This window comes from Pyricularia pennisetigena, chromosome 5 (assembly GCF_004337985.1).
Source record: "Pyricularia pennisetigena strain Br36 chromosome 5, whole genome shotgun sequence".
In the NCBI taxonomy this organism is placed as follows: Eukaryota; Fungi; Ascomycota; class Sordariomycetes; order Magnaporthales; family Pyriculariaceae; genus Pyricularia; species Pyricularia pennisetigena.
In genome coordinates, this window is record NC_043743.1 from 1,239,772 (window position 1) to 1,261,524 (window position 21,753).

General features: G+C 54.7%; 7 protein-coding genes across 7 annotated transcripts; 5 read left to right on the forward strand and 2 right to left on the reverse strand.

Annotated features, from left to right (window-relative positions):
• Positions 1 to 2,271: 2,271 nt before the first annotated feature.
• On the forward strand, positions 2,272 to 3,105 carry PpBr36_08322 (uncharacterized protein; the record flags this gene model as incomplete). Its single annotated transcript, XM_029895453.1, has 1 exon — positions 2,272 to 3,105. The coding sequence occupies one exon, from the start codon at positions 2,272 to 2,274 to the stop codon at positions 3,103 to 3,105; it is 834 nt and encodes a 277-aa protein (XP_029746918.1).
• A 917-nt stretch (positions 3,106 to 4,022) lies between these two features.
• PpBr36_08323 (uncharacterized protein) lies at positions 4,023 to 4,946 on the forward strand (the record flags this gene model as incomplete). The annotated part of the gene is made up of 3 exons (XM_029895454.1): positions 4,023 to 4,228; positions 4,320 to 4,436; positions 4,523 to 4,946. 3 exons carry the CDS (start codon positions 4,023 to 4,025, stop codon positions 4,944 to 4,946), a joined length of 747 nt encoding a protein of 248 aa, XP_029746917.1.
• Positions 4,947 to 6,561: 1,615 nt separating this feature from the next.
• Positions 6,562 to 9,551, forward strand: PpBr36_08324 (uncharacterized protein; the record flags this gene model as incomplete). The annotated part of the gene is made up of 5 exons (XM_029895455.1): positions 6,562 to 6,784; positions 6,921 to 7,003; positions 7,068 to 7,732; positions 8,478 to 8,529; positions 8,601 to 9,551. 5 exons carry the CDS (start codon positions 6,562 to 6,564, stop codon positions 9,549 to 9,551), a joined length of 1,974 nt encoding a protein of 657 aa, XP_029746916.1.
• A 2,983-nt stretch (positions 9,552 to 12,534) lies between these two features.
• On the forward strand, positions 12,535 to 16,396 carry PpBr36_08325 (uncharacterized protein; the record flags this gene model as incomplete). Its single annotated transcript, XM_029895456.1, has 2 exons — positions 12,535 to 12,787; positions 12,873 to 16,396. 2 exons carry the CDS (start codon positions 12,535 to 12,537, stop codon positions 16,394 to 16,396), a joined length of 3,777 nt encoding a protein of 1,258 aa, XP_029746915.1.
• Positions 16,397 to 17,024: 628 nt separating this feature from the next.
• PpBr36_08326 (uncharacterized protein) lies at positions 17,025 to 17,390 on the reverse strand (the record flags this gene model as incomplete). The annotated part of the gene is made up of 1 exon (XM_029895457.1): positions 17,025 to 17,390. One exon carries the CDS (start codon positions 17,388 to 17,390, stop codon positions 17,025 to 17,027), a length of 366 nt encoding a protein of 121 aa, XP_029746914.1.
• A 324-nt stretch (positions 17,391 to 17,714) lies between these two features.
• Positions 17,715 to 19,418, forward strand: PpBr36_08327 (uncharacterized protein; the record flags this gene model as incomplete). The annotated part of the gene is made up of 1 exon (XM_029895458.1): positions 17,715 to 19,418. One exon carries the CDS (start codon positions 17,715 to 17,717, stop codon positions 19,416 to 19,418), a length of 1,704 nt encoding a protein of 567 aa, XP_029746913.1.
• Positions 19,419 to 19,773: 355 nt separating this feature from the next.
• Positions 19,774 to 21,236, reverse strand: PpBr36_08328 (uncharacterized protein; the record flags this gene model as incomplete). The annotated part of the gene is made up of 3 exons (XM_029895459.1): positions 19,774 to 20,799; positions 20,901 to 21,054; positions 21,148 to 21,236. 3 exons carry the CDS (start codon positions 21,234 to 21,236, stop codon positions 19,774 to 19,776), a joined length of 1,269 nt encoding a protein of 422 aa, XP_029746912.1.
• Positions 21,237 to 21,753: the final 517 nt, after the last annotated feature.

A 21,753-nucleotide genomic window follows, 5' to 3' on the forward strand; every position in this document is an offset into this window, starting at 1 on the left:
GGGCGCCAAATCAAGGGGTTGCGCCAAACGGAGTAATGTAGGGAACAAAGACATATAAATCAAGCCAGGGCATCATTAATACTCCAAGAAATCAATTTAGTATGGGGTATAAGACTGATATGGTGAGTACAGGACAAATATCCAGGTTCCAGTATCACGATAGTAGCGAGTTCATGGTGTTGGCGCAGAAAAACGATGATGACTTGACTTGGAATGAAGGAGTCCAAAATCCAATCCACGTGACTGTGTCGATCCGATCCACTCCACGTCACATGATGCTTGTTCGAATCCTAGCTGTCTTGACTTAGACGTCATTGGTCTATAAATAAGACCAAAAATCGGCTAAAAACTCAACGATACAAGTCATCCATTGAGACAAGGGGACCTTTTACATTTACCCGATCAGGCCTCTTCACTTGTAGGTCCGGACTACTTCATAGAATTGACCAATTGACGAAGAGAGAGATAGCCGAAATATACAATCATACAGCACCGAGGGTTCCACAGGGGTCACCAAGCTGAGTAGAAATGGACGCCCTTGATTTCCAGCCAACTTCTGCTGTTGCTTCCGGCAAGCTGTCGATGCAAAATTTCCCGCGCGAGACGTTGACGAGTAGCCAACCCATTCATACAGGGTATTTCGAACAGTTGGGGATGCCACTGAAGCCCCTCTACAGCATTGAGACGCCTGGAGTTTTCTGGCACCAGAGTGGGACTTCAGGGAATGCTTTGTAGCTAGGGCATGTCCCGAGGAAAGCCGATTAAAAGCTCCCCCATCTCTGGCAATTACGAAATTTTGACCGTAAGGGATCCAGTGCCTTGAGGGTGTTTAGGGGACGCAAGATCCAGGAAGCTTCTGTCTGCATGACTCCGTATTGGGATAGCGTCGACGCGAACGCTAAGGGGTTCCACGCTCTAGCGACCAGTGAAAGGCTTCTCGGGTAACAAAGCTAACCATCTGGCCACGAGAGGTGTGACAGCGCCAGTTCTTGCCAATGGCCCGTGAGGTCAAATACTGACTGGCCCCCGATGGACCATTACTTGCTTATAATTTCTTTAAACTCTACATTGGAAACAACCAGAGCTCAATGTCCGACATCGTGGCATTCGCAAGGTCGTTCAGGTCTTCAACTGATGCCCTTCCAGCAGAACCCCGGACGGAATTGCGAACCTCAATGGAGCCTTTTGACCCTTAATCCACTTGTTCCTCTCTCCATGAGCAAACAAATGGCTGTACTTCAATGGAGGCTACAGCGGTTGTGGTAATGTTAAACGCCTTTTGCCAGTTCAGTCTGACCTTGGCTTGCTTGCTCTTGCAAAGATCTAAGTCTGCCAAAACAGGGGATTTGAAAGGGCAAATTATCTCGCAGTTCAGGACTCCTGACAGAGTATGTCATCATCCTTCTGATCCCAATAGTGTGCTGGCCAGCCGATTTCGACTGCTAGATTTTGCGACAATTCCCAAAATTGCCCAATCTGACCTAAACATCAATTTCAGCATGAGCGCTGGCGATGCTGCTTACTCCTGTGGTTGAGGACGATCAAGCTTGTTCATTTCGAAAGCGTCGCCACTTCAGTCCCAACCTATGCACAATTAGCGAAGGCTTCAAAGTTCAAACGCAGCGTGACTAACAATGGGCCAGCACGTAACATTCCAATCCTCTCTCGACTAACAATCAATCTTACTGGTCTGCAACATCCGTAGGGAGAATGTACGGGATCCCCGAATATCCCAGTTGGTATGGTCGTGTGTACTCGTTCATAGGAGTGACAAAAGTGGAAAGAATTATGACTGGACTGGCCATGGAGTAGAATAGCCCCCAATATCCTTTTAATTGGGGCGAGGTTTCGCGAATTTATTGTCCAGGATTGCATAGCACATTCCTTATTTGAGTTTCTTTTGTTTCTTATTCAAACGTGAGGTCGCCGCTTCCGGCTCTGAATAGAGGCTCGGACAGAACTTGTTACGCTCTGAGATGCTTGATGCCGTTATTCAGACCCATTTCGAGCCTTTTCTTTCTTTGAGTCCAGATGTCAATGCTAAGTGTCTTTAATAGGAAAAAATGGTATAAAATCACTCTTTGGGGGCATTCGTCTACGCAATCATGGCCAGATTAATGGCCGGCGTTTTTCGCTACTCCTAAGATACCGTGTCATTCATTGTTCACGAGTTTTATCTTTTCCCATCAACCCCAGCTCAGCTCGAACATTCGAGGCCCCTTTCCCCAAGTCTTTCATACACAACAAATAGAGAACCAAGAACCCACCATAATGGGCCTCAAGGCCTGCCTCACGACACTTGCGGCGCAAGCATTCCTGACAGGTGTCTCAGCCGCCCCCGGGTTCTCATCGGCGCCGCCCGACGAGCTCCTACAGCCCGGCGCTGACAAAGCAAATTGTCTCGGGTTCCGGGAGGCCCTGCCAGGTGATACCTGCCTCTCAATGGCCCTCGTTTCCGGCATACCCATCGAGCGCTTCCTCCAGATCAACCCGCAGATCGGCCGGGCCGAGGACTGCCCGACCAGGCTCCTCGCCAACTTCTACTACTGCGTCGCCTCCAAGCTCTATGGTGGGGCGTTCAGCTACGTGAACCTCCCGCCGCTCACCGACCCGGGGCTGCAGACTCTACCACCGCCGACACCATCGCCGCCCCAGGCGACCGAAGCCCCTGCCGCGCCGACCCGCACCCCGCCGTGGCGGGTCACGGTGCTAGAGGTGCTGCCGACGGCGGCGCCCGAGGGTGCCAAGCCGCCGGCGGACCTCAAGTGCGAGATCGGGCCCGACGCCAACGACAACGCGTGCTATAGGTCGTTTGCGCACTACGGGCCCACGGCCAGCTCGCAAATGTCCGAGTGGTGCAAGACCTTTCTCTGGTCCGAGGTCTCGGCCACCGCGTTTGACGCCTGGGACCCGCACGCCAGGATCCCAGAGGCCAAGGGCTGGCGCCTGCGCGGCGACTGCAAGGCGAGGTACGACGGCTTCCCGGCCGCCATGAGCACTTTCTGCTGGTGCGTCCACGAGAAGAAGTATCCCGCGCCCACGTGGAAGGCAAAGGCCCGAGTCTGCGTGAACCCGATGATAGATCCTTGCACGCCTCCTGGTTGATATGGACTGATGCATTGGTGAAGGATCTCTCAGTTAGGTCTATGACCAAGTACTCTTAGATGTCCCTGTTTCTTTGTTTCTTTTTTCTTTTTCTTTACAATTCAGCTTTTACTTGTTGAATTTCGACCCTTGTTATTTATCAGTGGAAGCATGCCGCAATAGTTAGTTGGTCAGATATAGTTGTTAGTAGATTAAAAGTATTGGTAGCAGGGGTATTACTACCACAACAAAATCTGTGTTTGCTCATCCCCATGGCCATTCAACTTTTTTTCCCACGAGTGCTATTGGGCTGCTTCTCCTCACCAAGACAACCGTGATATGCTATGTTTGTGCTGATGACTAATGCCCTGTGTGGTGTGCGGTTTGCCTGTCGCAAATATCGATACGGTCCGGGCTGTACGTTGTTGCATCACCTGGAGAAACACATAGAAACAGGCTTCATTCCTCTGCGCAAGTCGGGTACCGTTGCACTGAGCTGAGGGTGCGGGGGTGGACTGCGCCTCAGCTAAGCCAGAGCTTGCTGTCGATCCCGCCCTTGCTGCGTTCGCTAAGCATTTCAGCTGCTGCGCTCTCTGCTGACCGTAATTTTGCTGTTGTGCGCGAATGACATTTTCTTCGAGGGTACCGTATCCGGCGTCGTCGAGGTTGCTGGAATGTGTGGGTATACACACCCAAGAAATACAGTTCCGCCGGGGAGCTACACCATTCGGGGGAGCACGGTAAAATGATACCGAAATTTTAAGCTACCGACAGATCTTTAAGTCAAGATGAGGCTGTTTGACAAAAAAAAAAGAAGTACATAAATAGTCTTTGGGGGCAGACTTCGACCCCCCTCGGGACGAGTCTGTCTATTCCAAGCAAGAGAAAACTACCTAACCTTTCCCGTGAGCATAATTATACTGCATCAGGCCTGCAATATGACGGTCCTCAAGCTTGTACTCGGCCTCGTTATGGTGGCCTTCAAGGCCATAGCCGAGACCCCATCGACTTCCGAGGTCTCCCTGGCGCAGCTCATGGGCGGCGTCGACTTCTCACCCATCGAAGTTCGGCAGGAGGGCACATGCGCTCCTGGATCCGTCCGCTGCAACAGTGGCTGCATGCCTGTAGGATCCGTTTGCTGCACGTAAGGGACCCCATTCCATTCTGCTTTAATGTAAATAATACTACAGTAGGTGAAAACAATGTTGACAAGTGAACGTTTTTCCGCATTGAAGTCGCGGCTACTGTCAAACAGGGGAGTACTGCTCAAGCAGCAACACCTGCTGCCCTATTGGCAAGACTTGCTCAGGCCCGGGAGTCTGTCGGGATGAACAAGTGAGGTGCAATACTGGGTTAGTAAACTGATTTCTTTTCGCACCATCCTTACACAGCCCGACCCCAAAAGAACCTCGCTAATACGGAATAAATCCTGAGATAGCTGCATTCCCAAAAGCAAAGTATGCTGTCTGACCGGCTACTGCGACGCCGGTGAGACCTGCCTGGCAAACGGAAGATGCGGTACGGGCGGCGGCGGCGGTGGTGGCGGCGGCAGCAGCAGCAGCAGTAGCAGCGCAACAGCCTCAAGCCGGTCTTCCTCGCCGACAACCACTCGCTCCTCATCCTCGACCACGCGAACCACGCGCACAACCGCCCTCTCCACCCCGACACCAACCACCAACACTGACCCCTTTTTTGGGATTCCAACCGCGACCGGCCCCAGGGCTGGAGATCCAACCACAACGGGGCCCAGGGCCGGGGATCCGTCCACGTCTCCTGGACCGACAGGAGCTGCTATTCGCGGGCAGCAGCTCTCTGGATTGGCCGCGGGGCTTGTGATAGTGGTGGGAGGTGTGCTGCTGTGAAAAGACCATATCGCAGCTCTCTGAAGGACGAGGATGTCGCGCCAGGGCAAGGATGACTCTGGCGGCGGATGATGGCACCCTGTCTGTTGTCATATCGTATGCTGTGGATATTACCTGACCGAGGACAAGCGGGTCCTTTTTAATGATATATTCGCCATCTTAATCAGATCACAAGTATGAGCTACTGCCGGAAAGATCTTTCTGGATTCGTTTTGTGCCAAACTGCCATGTCTTGTTATTTTTGCTGGCAAGTATTTGCAGATTATTTAGACATATACCAAGCTCCGTAGGCAGCTGGCATATTTGTCAGGAAGCTTTTGCATTTCACGCATCCATGACAAGTTTACTCTCTGTATTAACAGAACAAAGAGCTTGGGTCCTACCGGACTGCTCAGACCGAGTGATTTTGACATGGCTCTGGCCGACTCTCGCTGACGTGCACAGTGCTTGATCTCAGGAACAAGACGGCGGATGGAAGGAATATAGAGGTCAGGCGCGGACCTACATAATGCACCCTTTTCATATTTCCGTTGGTTGATGACCACTCATACTGTTGGCTTGAGCCGTATAGACTCCAGGCTGGAGCATGTCAGTTATACAAAGACACAGACCAAATGCGCATGAAGTTTCGGTCCACCATACCACCAGAGTTATGCTCCGAGGAAGCGTGCAAAGCTGTGTTGGCAATGGGTAAATAAGGCAGAGCGAAAAGATGCCTTGGCTAGAAGAGCCTTTTAATATCCCAGGACAAACCGCCGCTTGGTTTTCATATCTACACCACCGTTTCAAGCTCGATAGAAGTCTCACTTGTGAAAGTCTTTTTGGTCATATTCTCCTCAGCCTCCTGACCGAGAGCCAGCTGAGTTGATATAGAACAACAGATGATTGGAGCCTGGCATGAGTAGCACATAAATACGTCAGTTTCAAACACACAAACAAAAGCTGCTCATTATGGCCAGTCGTGCAGGAAGGTTTATCAAGCGTCCAGAAGTCAATGCGTACAATGAGCTTCTTCCGACTGCTGGTGCGGTACCTGAGCTTTGGTGGGGCGGCTTCCTTGCTCGGGTAGATAGATTAGCTAAGCTCATGGCAGTAATTCTTCACCGCGCCGGAGCCCACTCGAAGCACATCGAATCTTCTATTTTGCGCGCAGAAGCTCGAGACACATTCCATCTCTACCTTTCGTCTCTTTAAGTTTACGTTCATTCCCGCCTCCCGCCCTAATTACCTCAATTATTAACTCGCAGGTTCTCAGTGTCTCCTAAGCCGTAAATCAGAATCTACTCACGTACTTGTCTAGTAACGCTCTTGCCCGATCTTTCTTCTGGTACGTATCCTCGACACTCTTTCGCACTCCGTCTTCTTTGCCTCGTGCCCCCTTTCCAATGATGATACCACCAGCTGGCACCAGTCATAGGGCGACTTGTACTCCCTCCATTGATGATAAAGCTGCAGTCTTCGGACAAATTCCTGACCCGGAACACCTACACACCCTTCGAACTGACGAACACAGCGTTTAGCGGGCGGCGAGGCTGACAACTCTCTTCAGAATTAAAAAAAAGAAAAAAAAAAACAAAACCACACATACCCCTCTTCGCGACAGACACCCCTCAAAATGGTGCTGCACAATCCAAACAACTGGCATTGGGTCAACAAGGACGTTGCACCATGGGCCAAGCAGTGGTTCCAGGACAACCTCACAAAACTCGAAGTACAGGATGGCGATGTCACGGCAAAGGTTAGCAAGGTTGTCAGCATGGACGGCGACGTCGACGTCAGCCAGCGCAAGGGCAAGGTCATTACCATCTTTGATGTCAAGTTAGTTCTTGAGTACTCAGGTGAGTCTAAATCCATAGTAATTCAAGCTTTTTCTCGTGCCGAATTTTCGTTGCGTGCTGTGGCTTTTGTAGTGCTCGTGTTTGTTTCGTAGACTTGATGAACGTCGCGGCTAATCGGCTTTCTACCACTATTCAGGTAACATTGCCGATGGCGAGGAGGTCACTGGAACGATCACTATCCCCGAGGTTGCCCACGACACCGAGGAGGATGAGTTTGTGGTACGTCCGCTAGGATCCGAAGGGTGGCGTAAACCCGCGAATTGATAGCTAAACGACATACCAGTTTGAAATCGACATCTACTCCGACTCGAAAGAGAAGCAGCCAGTCAAGGATACCGTCAGGTCCAAGCTAGTCCCGAAGCTGCGAGCAGAGTTCGTCAAGCTGGCCCCGGCCCTTATTGCCGAGCATGGCAAGGACATCCAGCATGCTCCCGGCTCAAACCCCTCCAGCGGCTTCTCTACACCCAAAGTTCACGCACCCAGCGGGGCAGCAGCAGCAAAGGCCGCTTCCTCGACGACAACAGCCCAGACCAATGCCACCGGCAGCGTCGTCAACACAACAACGGTGACGGACCAAGAAGAGTTCCGGACGACCGCCGCAGAACTTTACCAGACCTTTACCGACCCGCAAAGGTTGGCCGCATTCACGCGCGAGGCCCCACGGGTGTTCGAGGGCGCCAAGAAGGGCGGCAAGTTTCAGCTGTTTAGTGGCAACGTCGAGGGCGAGTTCCTGGAACTGCAGGAGCCGACCAAGATCGTTCAGAGCTGGAGGCTGAGGCAATGGCCCGCGGGCCACTTCTCCAAACTCGAGATTGAGTTTGACCAGAACGACCGAGAGGGCGTGACGACCATGCGCGTCAACTGGAGCGGAGTACCCATCGGACAGGAGGAGGTGACGAAACAAAACTGGCTCGAGTACTACGTGCGGAGCATCAAGAAGACTTTTGGGTGCGTTCCAAGATCCCACAACTCTTACTCATACTTCTTGCTCGTCGCAGGTATACTAGGTCTAGGAATAGTTTGGCTAACAGTGTACAGCTTCGGAACCATCCTCTGAAGCCGCTGTTTTTGATTAACGGGGCGGGAGGGACATGGGCGTTTGTGGCTGGCGGGAAGGCGTTTGAGGGTATGCTGCAACTGTTGACTGCACTGTGAGCGCTTGATACAGGCATCTATGGTGCTTTCTTTGCACCTAGGCGCGCGATGCTGCCACCCCATTGGTGGGCAGTACATATCAGCACGATTTAGATCGGCACGGTCAATCTTTGCTACGATGGATGTTAGACGACGGCATGGTTAATGAGGAATACACAGATCTAATAGATTTGAAATCACACCAACTTCATCGGTCTATTGGTACTAATGCCAATTTGACAGTGTTTCTACGTGAGAGCGCTGGGTTGTGTGTGGTAGCATGATCAAGCTATGGTGGGTTTTTTCGACTTGAAATTTAGGCAAATGCCCCGCAGTTTTACAGCAAGGTGACGTCTGCATCATAGACGTGACTAGGCCGATTGGTATTGACGACCAAGCTGGGCGCACGATATAAACATGAAAGGCTGACAGACTTTAGTTTCGTTACAATATTCCAGCAAACACTTATCGAAATGCCGAGTTGTGGAATCATCCTGTATTTGAAAACAGCCTCACTCTGCAATAAACAAATACCAAACACTGGAACCAGCTAGTTTAGCTTTACAATGGCGTCCATTATAAAGATTGCTCTCATACAAATGCAATCCAAGGTAAATAATACCGCAGATTATATTCACCGCACCCAAGTCATCAATTCATCATCTAACACCACGCTGTCAAGCCCCTTGCGCTGGAACACAACTTTTGTAAAGCATCTACTCACATCCGCGCGGCGGCCTCCTCGGGCTGCCAACTGGCCATCCTGCCAGAGTACCACCTGACCTCGTGGGTGCCTGACAACCCACGCTTTATCGCCTCGTGCGCGGCGTCCGCTGCCTATCTGGAGCGCTACCAGGCCCTCGCTCGGGAGCTCAACATCCACATAGTCCCCGGCACCATCTGTGAAGTCCACAGCGCTGATGCGCAGGCCTCGCGACCAGCGAATGCATCTTCGTCATCATCACCGTCATCCTCCTCCTCCTCCTCCGGGCTCGAGGTCCGCAACATGGCGTACTTTCTCGAAGGCGGCACAGGGCGAGTGCTCGGCGACTACCAAAAGAAAAACCTCTGGCACACGGAGCGGCCGCACCTGACGCCTTCGGGCGCCTCGGTGCGCCACGCGGCCTTTGACGTGCCGCCGTCGACGCTGGTGCCGACCTCGACGCTCCGGCCCGGCTCGCCACTCCGCGTCGGCCTGCTCGTGTGCTGGGACCTCTCGTTCCCCGAGGCGTTCCGGGCGCTCGTGGCCGACGGTGCGGACCTCGTGGTCGTGCCCAGCTGGTGGCTGATGGACGACGCGGGCGAGGCCGGGCGCCTCAGCCGCGGCCGCAGCGAGCGCTTCTTCCTGGAGTCGGTGCCCGTCGCCAGGGCGTTTGAGAGCTGCGTCGCCGTGGCGTTTTGCAACGCCGGCGGCCTCAGCCAGGTCGCCGTCCCGCTGCTCGGGGCGCTGGGCAGGACGCCGCCCGTGCTGAGGAACAGCGTCGAGGCCGGGTTGGAGGACGAGGAGGATGTGGTCAGTGTCGTAGATCTCGACCTCGACGTCTTGAGGGTTGCGGAGGATACGTACCTGATGAGGAGGGATATGAATGGCGAGGGGTGGCATTATGCTCCTGGGAGGCCTGGTGGTGAGTGAGTTTAGGGGGTTTGAGTGAGCGTGGGAGCATGACGCAGGTGGGGTTGTATTAGTGGTATGTAAAGAACGTCTACCTGATCAGCATTGCCTGTTATGAGCACTTTCATTTCTGGACGGTATGCCTCGTATTTTCCAGGCCTTGCATTTTTATATTTGTTTCTCAGGTCATTCTGAGAGTATAGCTCCTAGTTGCTTTGCATTATACACATCAGCGGCCAAGCAGTGGGAATTTTGTGTCATTCTTTCGAGCTAAAGTCTAGACTGAATCATATACTAATATAGATGGGCAATGAAAACTCAAGCCCAGTGAGACTGAAGTGGACAGTTCACTGGATCGTAAGTCGTATTATGTGCCTACCGACGCCCTCATCGCCAAGACTTTGAATACATGGCAGAACGAATTGCCATACCCCAACTTAGAAATGTTCTGGTTTCCCAGCTGATGGCCGAAACATCAGTCAACAACAGCCCTGGTTTTGTACATTCTCCGATACTGATCGTCCATAAGAGCGGAGATCTGAGCGTTCTGGCTAGGGGAGCGGTAACTGAACATCCGGACTATAAATATCAAAAAAACCTAGTTCCACGGCAACCCTTTTTCAAACCTATAATCACGGGAAGCAGGGGATTGTTGGCTCTTGACATGGGTCCTTCAGCGGTAAGTGAGCCTAATCCAAAGGTCGCGACTAGGGGTCAGGACGGGGCCTTATAAGTAGCTGACCGGGACAGGCGCAGCCGAAGAATGAGACACGCGTCCTGCAGTGAAAAGCTGAAAAAGAAGGATGCTGCGTTACCTCGCCTTGCCACGACCGCCTGATCTACATATGAATGGGGTTGCAAAGATTGGGCGGACAACGGCAGTGAATCAGGGCATTTAACCTCGATTTAATTATTGTCTGTCCCAAGACATTCAAGACAGAGTCTGGATCGAATAATATGCTGACCCAATAATTTGAGGTACGGGTGATACCATATAACCCTGCTCGAGGTGGTAGCCGACGGCATGGTTAATGATAGTGAAGCTCGGTTTCGTTTTGCTCCACTTGCCCGACTTTAACCGCTAGCAGTACAAGATGGCAAGTTGAACAGCGGGTGGAGATTGATGATTTTGGCTGATCTGAATGGATGGCTGGAGTCGAGAGACAACAGAAGTGCAATCTTACGTCGTCATGCGCAGATGCTGTGGTGTGACTCTGTAAAAGTGTATTAAGGTACTCTATGATAATATACTACAGTAACTAACTTCTCTAGCATTGAATGAGGCGATTCTTGACGGAGAGGGTTCCGAGTCGATCATTGGAAAACAGTCACCAGACGGCTGAACGTATGCTGTTTAATGCGGCTTTATTCGGCAAGTGCACCCACCGCTGTACAGGAGTGAATGTGCGGCATGACTGCATCTACCCCTGGCTAGCCAAGTCGAGTGCAGCAGACTGGTTGTGGAAGCGAAAGTGACAGGCACAGGCGGCGAGTGTCCCTTTTTTTTTTTTTTTTTTTTTTGCTCTCTAACGTCAAAAAAGCAACGACCAGTGTCCATCCACCCCGCTAATGCAGTCGTTAAGCGCCCGAGCAACCTCCTCACAAGTGCCAGCCAATGACGGGTAGAAAAGGCCTCTCCACACACACTACTAATTATAGATCCCTGAACACGTTCGTCCATCACCAACGTCTTCACCAATCACGTCCGCAACATGGCACCACCCTTTTGCATATCTCCAGCCTCCACACCTTGCAACTCTCAGGTATTGCAAAATGCACAATGGGTTCTCTCCAGCCCCTCACAAGCCGAAAGTGTCCACAGTCGCGAGAAATGTGCCATGGGAATGGGGCAGAGCTCGAGCACTGTCTATCTATTCCATAATGCGTACTATGTTTTTGGAAAGAGTTTCACTCAATATGGGACTCACCGGATCACTTTTAGCGGAGAAGTGCGTGAGGCTTGAGCAAGATGCAGGCCTGCCTGTAGCATTTGTACTCTACTTGGCCGCTCGCCGAGATATGGCCTGCAGTAATTAATCCCGGCAGACCGACAAGATTCTCTCTCTTTCATGTCTTCTGGGCCCTTTCAGATCGGGAGCCAAGGTGCAGCAACAATCACTCAGGCTTGGCGCGGTGACCCGAGCGGCCTTGGCCATCCGCTACACCCAATTCGTAAACCTGTATTCCCTTTATTTTATCTTGCTGCACCCTCCCACGCGCTCGGCGCACATACTGTACATACATTCGAGAGTAAGTGCTCCTACCGGCTTGCCGCACATTACCTACCCACCCACCCACCCGCACACATAGAAGCTCTCCTTGGGTTCTTGGACGTGAAATCAACGTTGGGGTTTTGGAGTCACTCAGCAGGCAAGAGCTGCAGCAGCCGCATCCAGAACATTTCCCCAACTTTAATTTGCTGGCTCAGTGGTGTTTCGGTCCACTCCGCCATTTGACTGGAGATCGACACCAAGCTCAGCCATCGCCCACTCAACACGGAGCGCAGGTCCAAAGACTTAAACAGCCCATCCATTGAAAGCCACAAAAAAAAATCAAAAAAAATCAGACCATGTATCGAGGTCAAAAAGGGGACGTTGGATTGTTGTAGTCGGACTGAGTCTCCGACGGATGGCGACGAGCTGAACCCGGCTCCAACTGCTGTGGCCGTCGACTGAGGACGTTCCTCTTTGGAGGTGGCGATTTGCGGAAGATTTGTGAGGGACATCCAGAACGCTTATTGTCTTTTTTTCTTCTTTTCATCCTGCGTGGTACACTACATACTGCCGCTTTGTGTCGCCGCGCTCTGGATCCCGAACGGCCACCACTGCCATATTACTGTTGCACGAAAGCGGACAAGGGAATCAAATCCAGGGCTTTTTCGGGTCCAGTAGAAGGAGGTCTCCGATCAAGACGCAGATTCAATCGCCGTGTGGTATTCATCCACCTTATACTTCAACACGCTTGACGCTCCCGACGCGGCAGTGATCTCCAACAGCGTATAACGATGAGCGCCGCTCGTGATCCGACATCGCGGCTGCGCGCTGGCTTGAACCCTTTACTCACGTCACTCGCTGGCTATGGCAACCCGTCAAACACGCCGCACTCGGCAATGTCGATGACCTCGCACAATGGCTTCAGTACCATGCCCACACCAGTCAGCGCCATCCAGCCGTATAATCCGCAGGAATGGATTGCTTCTCCAGCACCCGGATCGGAACGTAGCAGCCAGAGGTTTTCCTCTTCTGGAGAGTCTACAGGTGAGATCACCACGTCTCATTGTTTGTCGTTGTTGGGTTTTTCAACCTGACCTTGCCGGCCTGTCCGTCCCTGACTGTACTTTAGGATCATCCCTGCCTCCTCCGCCGTACTCCCCGCCCAGGAGCCAGCAGCCACCCGGCCAGGTGTACGAAAGCTCGCCTGTCGTTGCAAACACATCGGCACTTCGGTCTGCACCACCACAGCCGAGCCACTTGCGACAATCTCCAGACCAGCAATATCCTACCAACTCTCAGGCATTCCCACCGCCACCACCGAACGCCGGAAGAGTTGCCTCCAGAGAGAGGAGGTTCGGCATCCCATCCCTTCTCCGTAGGGATAGGGATTCGCCGGATGCGACAACGCCCCCAGATACCTATTCCCCGGGGCTTGGCATGTACCCATCAAATTCACTCAGCGCTTCACTTTCCAACTCTCGTCCCCAGATTCCAGCTCCCTTGTCGCTACAAATACCACAAGCACCAGAGGCCGAGCCTGGACAGGTCCAACAACTCCCGCCCGCAGCGAGGAGGACTCAGTCCACAGGCTCTATCGGTACACCGACCTCGGCTAGATCCAGATCTGCTTCTCAGGTGAGGTGGGGTTCGAACATGCCAGTGCCACCGCCGCCCCCTGGACCGCCTCCCCCAGGCGGCCGTTCCCAAAGTCTCTCTCGGCCGAGCAACGGAAGTGATCCAATCATGTCACCGCCAACAAGGAGACCTCCTCCCAGTGGAGTGACCGCTCTGGGGCCGGTGCCTCCGACTCCTGCAAACTGGCACGAGATGGAAGACAATGACCATAACCGTAGCCACACCCCGCCAACAAGACCGCCTTTGATCAGTAGTTCAAGCGCGCCAACCTCGACTCCACCACACCAAGAATCCCAAGGCTCGTCCCCGGCTCCAGGCTCCGCACACCTTATAAGGACTGGTGCTGTCAGGGGAGAGAAGACGCTACGTGAGAGAAGGAGTGAGAGCCGAGCCAGAGGCATACACGACTCGATAGATGCCTCGCTTGAGAATGCAGAAAACACCGAAATGAGTGACATAGTAATACCGAATCCCAACCGGCTTTCGAGACGCCTCACTATTACCCGAGGCACTCCTCGCAGCGAGAGGACGACTATAGAAGCGCCGCTTTCCGCCGACGAAAGCTCCAACACAACGCCCCGAGCATTGGCCTCTGCGCCCGCCGCACCTAGTCACTATCTCGAAACACCCCCGTTTTCCCCACGCCCCCAGAAACCATATCAGCTCAACGAGAATCACGGTCCGATGGCACCGAAAGCCCTGCCCACGCCTCCGCCGCAAACTAGATCGGCGTCTAGCTCGCAAGTGAGGTCCGCCTCAAACTCGCAGACGAGGTTGACGCTAGAGACCGTAAGGTCTGGCCAGATGTCACCACGCCAAGTCACCAAGGACTCGGTCGTCAAGCAGACCCCTGATCAATTCTGTCGCGGCACCATCGAGCGCTTCAAGGCCTTTGCGCACAAGGAGGCTGCTGTTGCAGACGATGCTGAGCGAGTGCGTTTGTTTGCAGACTTCATCGTCAGCGAGTCCCGTTTGAGACGCGAGAGATACGCCTCATCCATCGGAGCCATGGGGTCTGAGATTTTGGACTTGACGAGAGACTTGTTCAGGCCCATGTCCACGAGGAGAGCATCGGTGACCTCACAAGCCAGCGCAGCTGAGTTCACGCCGCAGACTTCGGAACCCAGTCGGTCGCACCGGGGGTCTGTTGGATCCATGCACCGGGAGGAGCCGCAGCTGCAGACTGATCGCCATGGCAAGTCCAGCTCGGCGCCATCGTCGGCGGGCTTGCCGCCTTCCCCTGGGATGCCGGGCCCATCCAACCAAAACTGGCAACAGTCATCGACCAACTACATGCCGTCCCTGTCTCCTATCCTCAGCATGAGCGTGAGCGATGCGTTGGACGAGCAAGACTCGCGCGGCCGGCCAGCGAGTAGATGGTGGGAGACCGACTCGAATGGTACACCATCCATGCGGATGGAACGGAGTAAACGCGAGTCCAAATACATGGGCGTTCCCAAGGAAGGAAGGGAGGCTCTCCAGTGGAGCGACGACCTTGCAAATACGTACGCTGATGGCGCCGGCAAGCGAGAGTCTGATAATGATTATCCTCCGGAAAAGTCAGGATGGCACGAAGGATCCTCGTCTAGCGAGGCAGCCCGGACTCCGCAGCCAAAACAGCGCAACGTGGTGGTCTCGTCATCTTACTCCACGCCCAGCACACCTGATCCGTCGCACCTCGACGTGTCCCGACTGGTGACGCTGCCTCCACCATACCCGCGACACCACCCCGCCGTCAACAACAACCATCCAGAACTGACCGACACCAGGGTGGCGGTGCGGGCGATTTCGGACTTTGCAGAGATCGAGACCACAAAGGCCCGGTTCGTCGCCGAGAGCAAAAAGAAGCGCGAAGAGGCAGCGGCCGCGTCCAAGAAGCGCATCTCGTCGCTGCGGTCGAACCTGCAGCAGGAAATCGCGTGCGGCAACATGACCTACGCCGAAGCCGCCGCCATCGAGGAGGACTCTGCCGTCGCGGAGCGCGGCGCCGCAAAGGACATGGAAAAGGCGGACTTTGAGCGCTTCCAGCAGGTGGTCGTGGCGCCGCTGAACGACCTCCTGACGGGCAGGATAGCCAAGGCCACGGCGCTCTTTGACGAGCTGCGGTCGCAGATCTTCAGCGAGGCGCGCGAGCCCAGCCCCAACAACCCGCAGGAGGAAGGCGACGAGCGCCCCGAGCTGCTGGAGAAGCTGACGCTGCTCAAGTGGATATTCGAGGCGCGCGAGGTGCTGCACCGTGCGATATACGACATCCTGACGGACCGCAACGACCGGTACCGCGACGTGGTGCTGACGCCGTACAAGCTCCTGGGCAACGCCGAGAAGCTGGCGTCGGCCAGGGCCTTCTTCGCCGAGGACTCGGCCAAGCGCGCGGCGGCGTTTGCCGCCGAGTCGCTGCAGCGCGCGCGCGAGTTCCGCGACGTGGTCGAGGAGAACGTCTCGCGCGGCGTCGAGGTGCAGCTCTCTGCGTTCTGGGACATCGCACCGCCGCTCAAGCAGCTCCTGGACGGCGTGCCGCTGGACCTCCGCGGCTTCCGCATCCAGGTGCCCGTCAAGGAGGTGCTCGAGAACCCAAGCTACGAGCAGCACCCGCTGCAGCACCTATTCAGCGTGCTGCTGCACGCCGAGAAGAGCACCTACCAGTTCATCGAGTCGCAGACGAACCTGCTGTGCCTGCTGCACGAGGTCAAGGAGAGCGTCGCCGTCGCGCGCGCCAAGGCCGTCGCTGCCGAGCGGACCGTCGCCGCGCTCTCGCTGTCCGGGGGGTCTGCGGGTGGAGATGAGGCTGCCGGTGCCGTGCCCGACGGCGAGGAGGACGCCAGCGTGCGCGAGATGAGGGAGGCGGAGAGCAGGGCGCTGACCGAGGACCTCAAGGAGAAGGTTCGCGTCGTGCAGGACCAGTGGAACAGTGCGCTCGGGGACTGCATCAACGGCGTCAAGGAGCGGGTGGGAGAGTGGCTGCTCGAGACCGGAGGGTGGGATGAGAGCCTCGAGGACGGAGGTGTTGGTAGGGGTTGAAAGAGATTTGTTTTTGGGTGACGAGTCCTGCGTGCGGTCGCTGCAGAGCACACATGTGGTTCCTGGCTGAATGATACCCCGAGCAAAATGGCAGCATTATTTTCTTGGTTCTTCTCGCATCAAGCCATATTTCAATGATAGAATAAGCAATGATCTGAACGAATATATTTGTACATAATTCTTTTTACATCGTCTCTGTTGGCGTCGCAATGTGCTAGGTGGCCCCCTGAAAACAAGACACATGGTAAGCATATTAACCCTGGAGCTTGTATGTCACGGCATCAAGGTCTCGTCCCAGTAGCACAGCCAGCCGAAGAAGTGCCCAACCTCCCATCACCGATGATCTTTGCGTATTATGCCTCCCTTGCTGTTGACCGGGTCTGTTTCCCTATCCCAAGCGAATTCCTTCATACGACGTCCATGCGCGAGCTGGCCTCGCTACCGACGAGAGAACATGCGACCTCGTGCTGTAGCCATGCAAATTAGAACGGTTGAGCAGAGCGTCTCGCGCATAAAAAGTTCCAAACGATATTTCCTGGGAACCGGTCTCAAATCCCCCTTCCTTGCTCCATAGCCTGAATACTTTTTTTTTTTGTTTTTTCACATAAATCGCTCTCCTCCCACACTTTCATTTCTCGCTCCCGTCAAACTCAACCGGCAAGTCCATGCCGACCCTTCGGGCGGTCAGTCGCACGCGCTCCTCCTCGTCCATGCCCATGCCCGGATTGTAGCGCTCCAGCAGGGCCGTGTAGGTGCGCTGGGCGGCAAAGTAGGCGGCGTACTGACGGGCCTGCTCGATGGCGCGCGGCGTCGGCTGTTGTTGCTGTTTGTCGGCGCCCGAAGACGGTTGCCGGAACTGCGCCCTCAGCGTCCGGTGGAGAGGCGTCGGGTCGTTGGATAGTATGTGCTGGCGGGCGGGCAGGGCGCGGAGGAGGGAGCGGTAGAGGGAGCGGATTGCTGTGGGGCTCGCGGATTGCGTTGTTGGGGACGCCATGTTTTCTGAGCTGTTTGTCTTGTCGACGCCGGTTGGAGGGGTTTGAGATTGGATTTGTCGGTATCGGCAACAGGTAGGAGAGGAACGTTGAGGTTTAGGATGGTAGCTCCTGCAAGGCTCAAGAGCAATGCTTATCGGGATTTTATTGTGGGGCTGCAAGCGCAATCGTCCAATAGATTGTATCCTAGCATCATCCTCATCGCGTCTCGCGATTGCAGAAAAATCGCTAGACTCTTCAAAGCAAAAATAGGCGGCATGTAAGTGGCGGGTCTGAAGATCTGTACCGCTCATAGATCAAACTCGGCTCTCCGCCAGCACGAAAACATGCCTTCACGACTGCCTAGGCCCGGACTCAGTCATGCCGCTTTCATTATTCCGACCCGGCCGGGAGGCGTCTGCTTTTTCACACAATCCACGACAGCGCACCAGTCCTCACGAGAACAAATAAGAAAATCGCTACAAAAACCACCAGTGTCATCGGCGTCCAACACCAAAGCACCCGTCCCCTACGTATCGTTTCAGCCGGGCCCCTCCAACATCCCAGACGCGCCGCTGGCCGTCCCGTCGCAATGGCTCTCATCGCAGATCCGCGCCGCCGACAAGATGGTCCTCTACAGGGGCAAGGGCAGCAGGCCTGAGTTTCTGTACTCGGCGCGGCGGTTCCTCGAGCTGCCGCGCAACACGCTCGTGCCCGAGGTTTGCCTGCTAGGCCGCTCCAACGTCGGCAAGTCGACCATGATCAACGCCATCGCCGGCATGCCCTCTGCCAAGACGGGCAACGTGAACAAGACCCTGGCCAAGAAGGGACTCGGCGATGGAGGCGTCTCGGGCCTTGCCGTCACGAGCCGCAAGGCCGGCTGCACGCAGACCCTCAACTGCTACGGCTTCGGCCCGGCCCCCTCGACGCAGGTGTCGGGTTGCGAACTTTTAATACCGACGAGGCCGGAGGACAGCGAGGGTGGAGAGGGTGCCGAGGTGGCTAGGGAGGTCGTCGGAGGCAGGTCGAGGAGCGAGGTCCGCGAGGATGCTAAAGAGAAGGCTAGGAATCGCGAGACGCATAACCACTCGCTGTACATTATGGACATGCCGGGCTACGGACACAACTCGCGCGAGGAGTGGGGCAACGAAATTGTCAAGTACATCCAGAAGCGCAAGATGCTCAAGGGAGCGGTGCTGCTCATCGACGCGGCGGCAGGCTTCAAAGAAGGGGACCGGGTCACGCTGCAGCTTTTGCGCGACGCACAAGTCCGGACTGCCGTCGTCCTTACAAAGGGGAACAAGGCGATACTGGCCTTTGACCCGGCGGTGCAGGGCGGCGCGGACCTGAGCAACGATCACCCAATCGTCAAGGCCTGCGCCCAGGTCTGGGGGGAGCTGAGGAGGACGGAGCGGGAGGTTCCCCAACAAAGTTGGACCGAGGGCAACGGCTGGGAAAGGGACATCTTCGTCACGGCCGCGCACAGCAGCCAAGAGGGGCGCAAGGACGGCGCCGCCTTCGGGCTGTCGGGTGTTAGGCTTGCCCTCTGTAATATGGCCGGTCTCATCTCTGGCGTACAGTCCAGGACCAGAGAGCCTTCCATCAAAGCGGCGAGTGAGACGAAGCCCGCATCGCCTTCAAAGATCGTCTCCTTTGACGAAATCATGTGGGCCCCGACGACGCTGCCGGCGTCTGGCCAGAGCCTGGAGCAGCCTGCGGAACCCGAACCCACCATTGATCCGTTTGAGGCTGCCTTTGGTGACTTTGCGAGTCCGAACGGGGACGTCGCCAAGGGCAGAGGCAGGAAGAGAAAGCAAAGAGCGCGCGCTGTCAGCCTCAAGGGCTCAAACGACGCATTCACCTGGGGCGATGAGGAGAAGCAGCCTGCACCCACGAAAAGTTTGTCAAAGTCTGGAAAGTCAAAACCAAGAAAGGGAAGCAACTCTCGAGGCGCGACTCCAGTAGACTCGTTCGATGCGGTTTTCCTCGGTAGCGCGTCCGCTTCCAAGGTAAAACCAAAAAAGGGGGGTCGGTCTAGGTCTTCTTTTTAGTGACTAGCCCGCCTTCTCCATGTTGTTGTATAACCTTGTGACAATCATTGTATCATATACCCAGTTGCTGTAGAATAGTCTAGAGATTTCTTTGTATGATAATCAAAGGCCAGGATGAACGGAATGGCGGTAGAGGCTTGCTTGCAGCTCAACGCAGGAATAACTTTGTGCAAACGAACGTGAAACATATCATGCCAGCTTCAATGGGTACTTAACCGCCTACTGGTATCCCATATAAGGTTTGCTATTCAACGATGTCTAGTCTAGTCTCATAATCGGTTTCAGTTTCTGAGCACCGGAAAACATTGACCAAAACCAAAAGAAGAGGAAAGAAAGAAAGAAAGAAAGAAGAAGCTCAGTCTCTAACGCGCCTCCGCCCCCTTCTTGGCCCCGGATCCTCGGCATGAGGTATCTCCATGTAGAGGTCGTTGCTGGTCTTTGTGGGTGAAAAGATGTCGGCGAGATTGTCCCAGAACCCAAGGTCGTAGAGGTTCTCAACGTTCTTGAGCTTCCAGACGCGCTCCCAGTCGCCGTCGCCCTCGAGCCCCGCGCCCTCTACCGGTGGAGGCTGGCCGTCGTTGGTGCGAATGATGATCTGCTCGGCCTCTACTGGCCACGAGGTGTAGGCCGGCTCGAAGCGCAGGTCCTTGAGGCGGCCGGGGGCGATGCGGCGCTTGAAGGCGATGCCGTCAGCCATGTCCTCACTCAGGTCTGACCACTTGAGCGACTCGTTGGTGGTGACGCCGCCCCAAACGTTCCACATGTTATAGCCAAAGAGGCCCCAGACCAAGGGACTGCAGAGGATGGCCAACAGGCCGACGGCACCGAGCTGGACCTGGTCCGCGATGCCCCAGCTCCACAGGACAAAATAGCTGTTGAGGTCCATGCCATCGCCAAAGTTGCCGCGCCACCAGAGGACCTCGAAGCCGGGTGCGCGGCGGCGGATGCTGCGCACGATGAGCGACAGGCAGAGCACGCCGCCGTAGAGGGAGAGGACGGCGGTGCTGAGGAGCAGCAGGAGGAACCAGTGGGCGTTGCCGGCACCGACGCAGCTGTTGATGAAGATGCAGTGGTGGTCCATGCGGCCAATGCAGTGTTTGCAGATGCTGCAGTGCTTACTCCGCGGGGGCTTGAGCAGGCCGCAGGTGCGGCAGGAGGAGCCGGGGTGAAAGATGGTAAAGTCGTATGGGTAGGCTGCCATGTGCGCGCGGTGGTTGTCACCCGTGATGTAACCCGGGTCAGTGTAAGCCGCCTTATAGAGGGTGTAGTAAGGAAGAAAGATGCTGATAGCGAGCGTTATTTGCTGCAGCGTCGTGAGTTGCGACCAGGCTTTCGGCACGGCTGCCGACTCTGAAACCGCCATGATCAGGAAGAAGAATATCTGGATAGAAAAGGTCAGCCAACTCGGTATACTATGAGGTCGGCCGCACGTGACGATATCTGCATAATCAGACGACGCCCTGGGTTTTAGTGGCTACGCACCATTACAGTCGGATGTCTATCGTTCATCATAAACCTCCCGAACCTGACGAGTGAGGATCCAAATTTGCCGGACGTGAGCTTCTGATCTAGTGCCAGCACGCCCCTCGGGATGTAAACCCATAATAGGCGATGTAACCATGATACTGGTGTATGCCTACGGTTGCATGGTCAGTTGATGATTGTTCATACTGGGCATATATTTATACGGCATGTGCTTCCAGCGAACGGGGTGCAGAGTCCAACTCACCTAAACATTGGTAATCTCCCAAAGAAGGCCACAAATGTCATGAACGAAATGCCGAGAACAACGGCGGCAATTGTCGCGATGGTACCCATGGTGAAAAGCGTTCAACTGACGGTAGCATCATCCAATACAGGGGCTCTTGGAAGATCAAAACAAGAGAGATCGCAATAGATGCGACAAACAAAATACGAGTTGAGACGTGGTCGACTGTGTAGGACTTTTTTTTTTTTTTTTTTTACCTGTCTGTCGCAAGCCGCGCCCGGTCTTGTATTACGGAAGCTGATTTGTCGGGGCGGCCTGACGCTGCCGAGGCGTCGCCGGAAACACAGGCTCAACAAGGACCCCGCGACTGAATGAACAAATGCAATTTGGGATAATCTTGGACAGGCAGAAGGAAGCGCAAGCAAAGGGGATTTTGAGCAGAGACCAGAAAATCTCGTACTATTTCATACCCGTCTGTGTGTTTGTTTTGAATGCTAGAATCCCCAAAACCCGACCGTCATCTTTTTCATGGGAAAATGGAGTCCTCAGACCAGGGGGCGGTGCTGACGACAGACAGCTTGAGCTAACGTGGCTTGGCTTACGACCAGCCCTGGAACTTGGAGACCC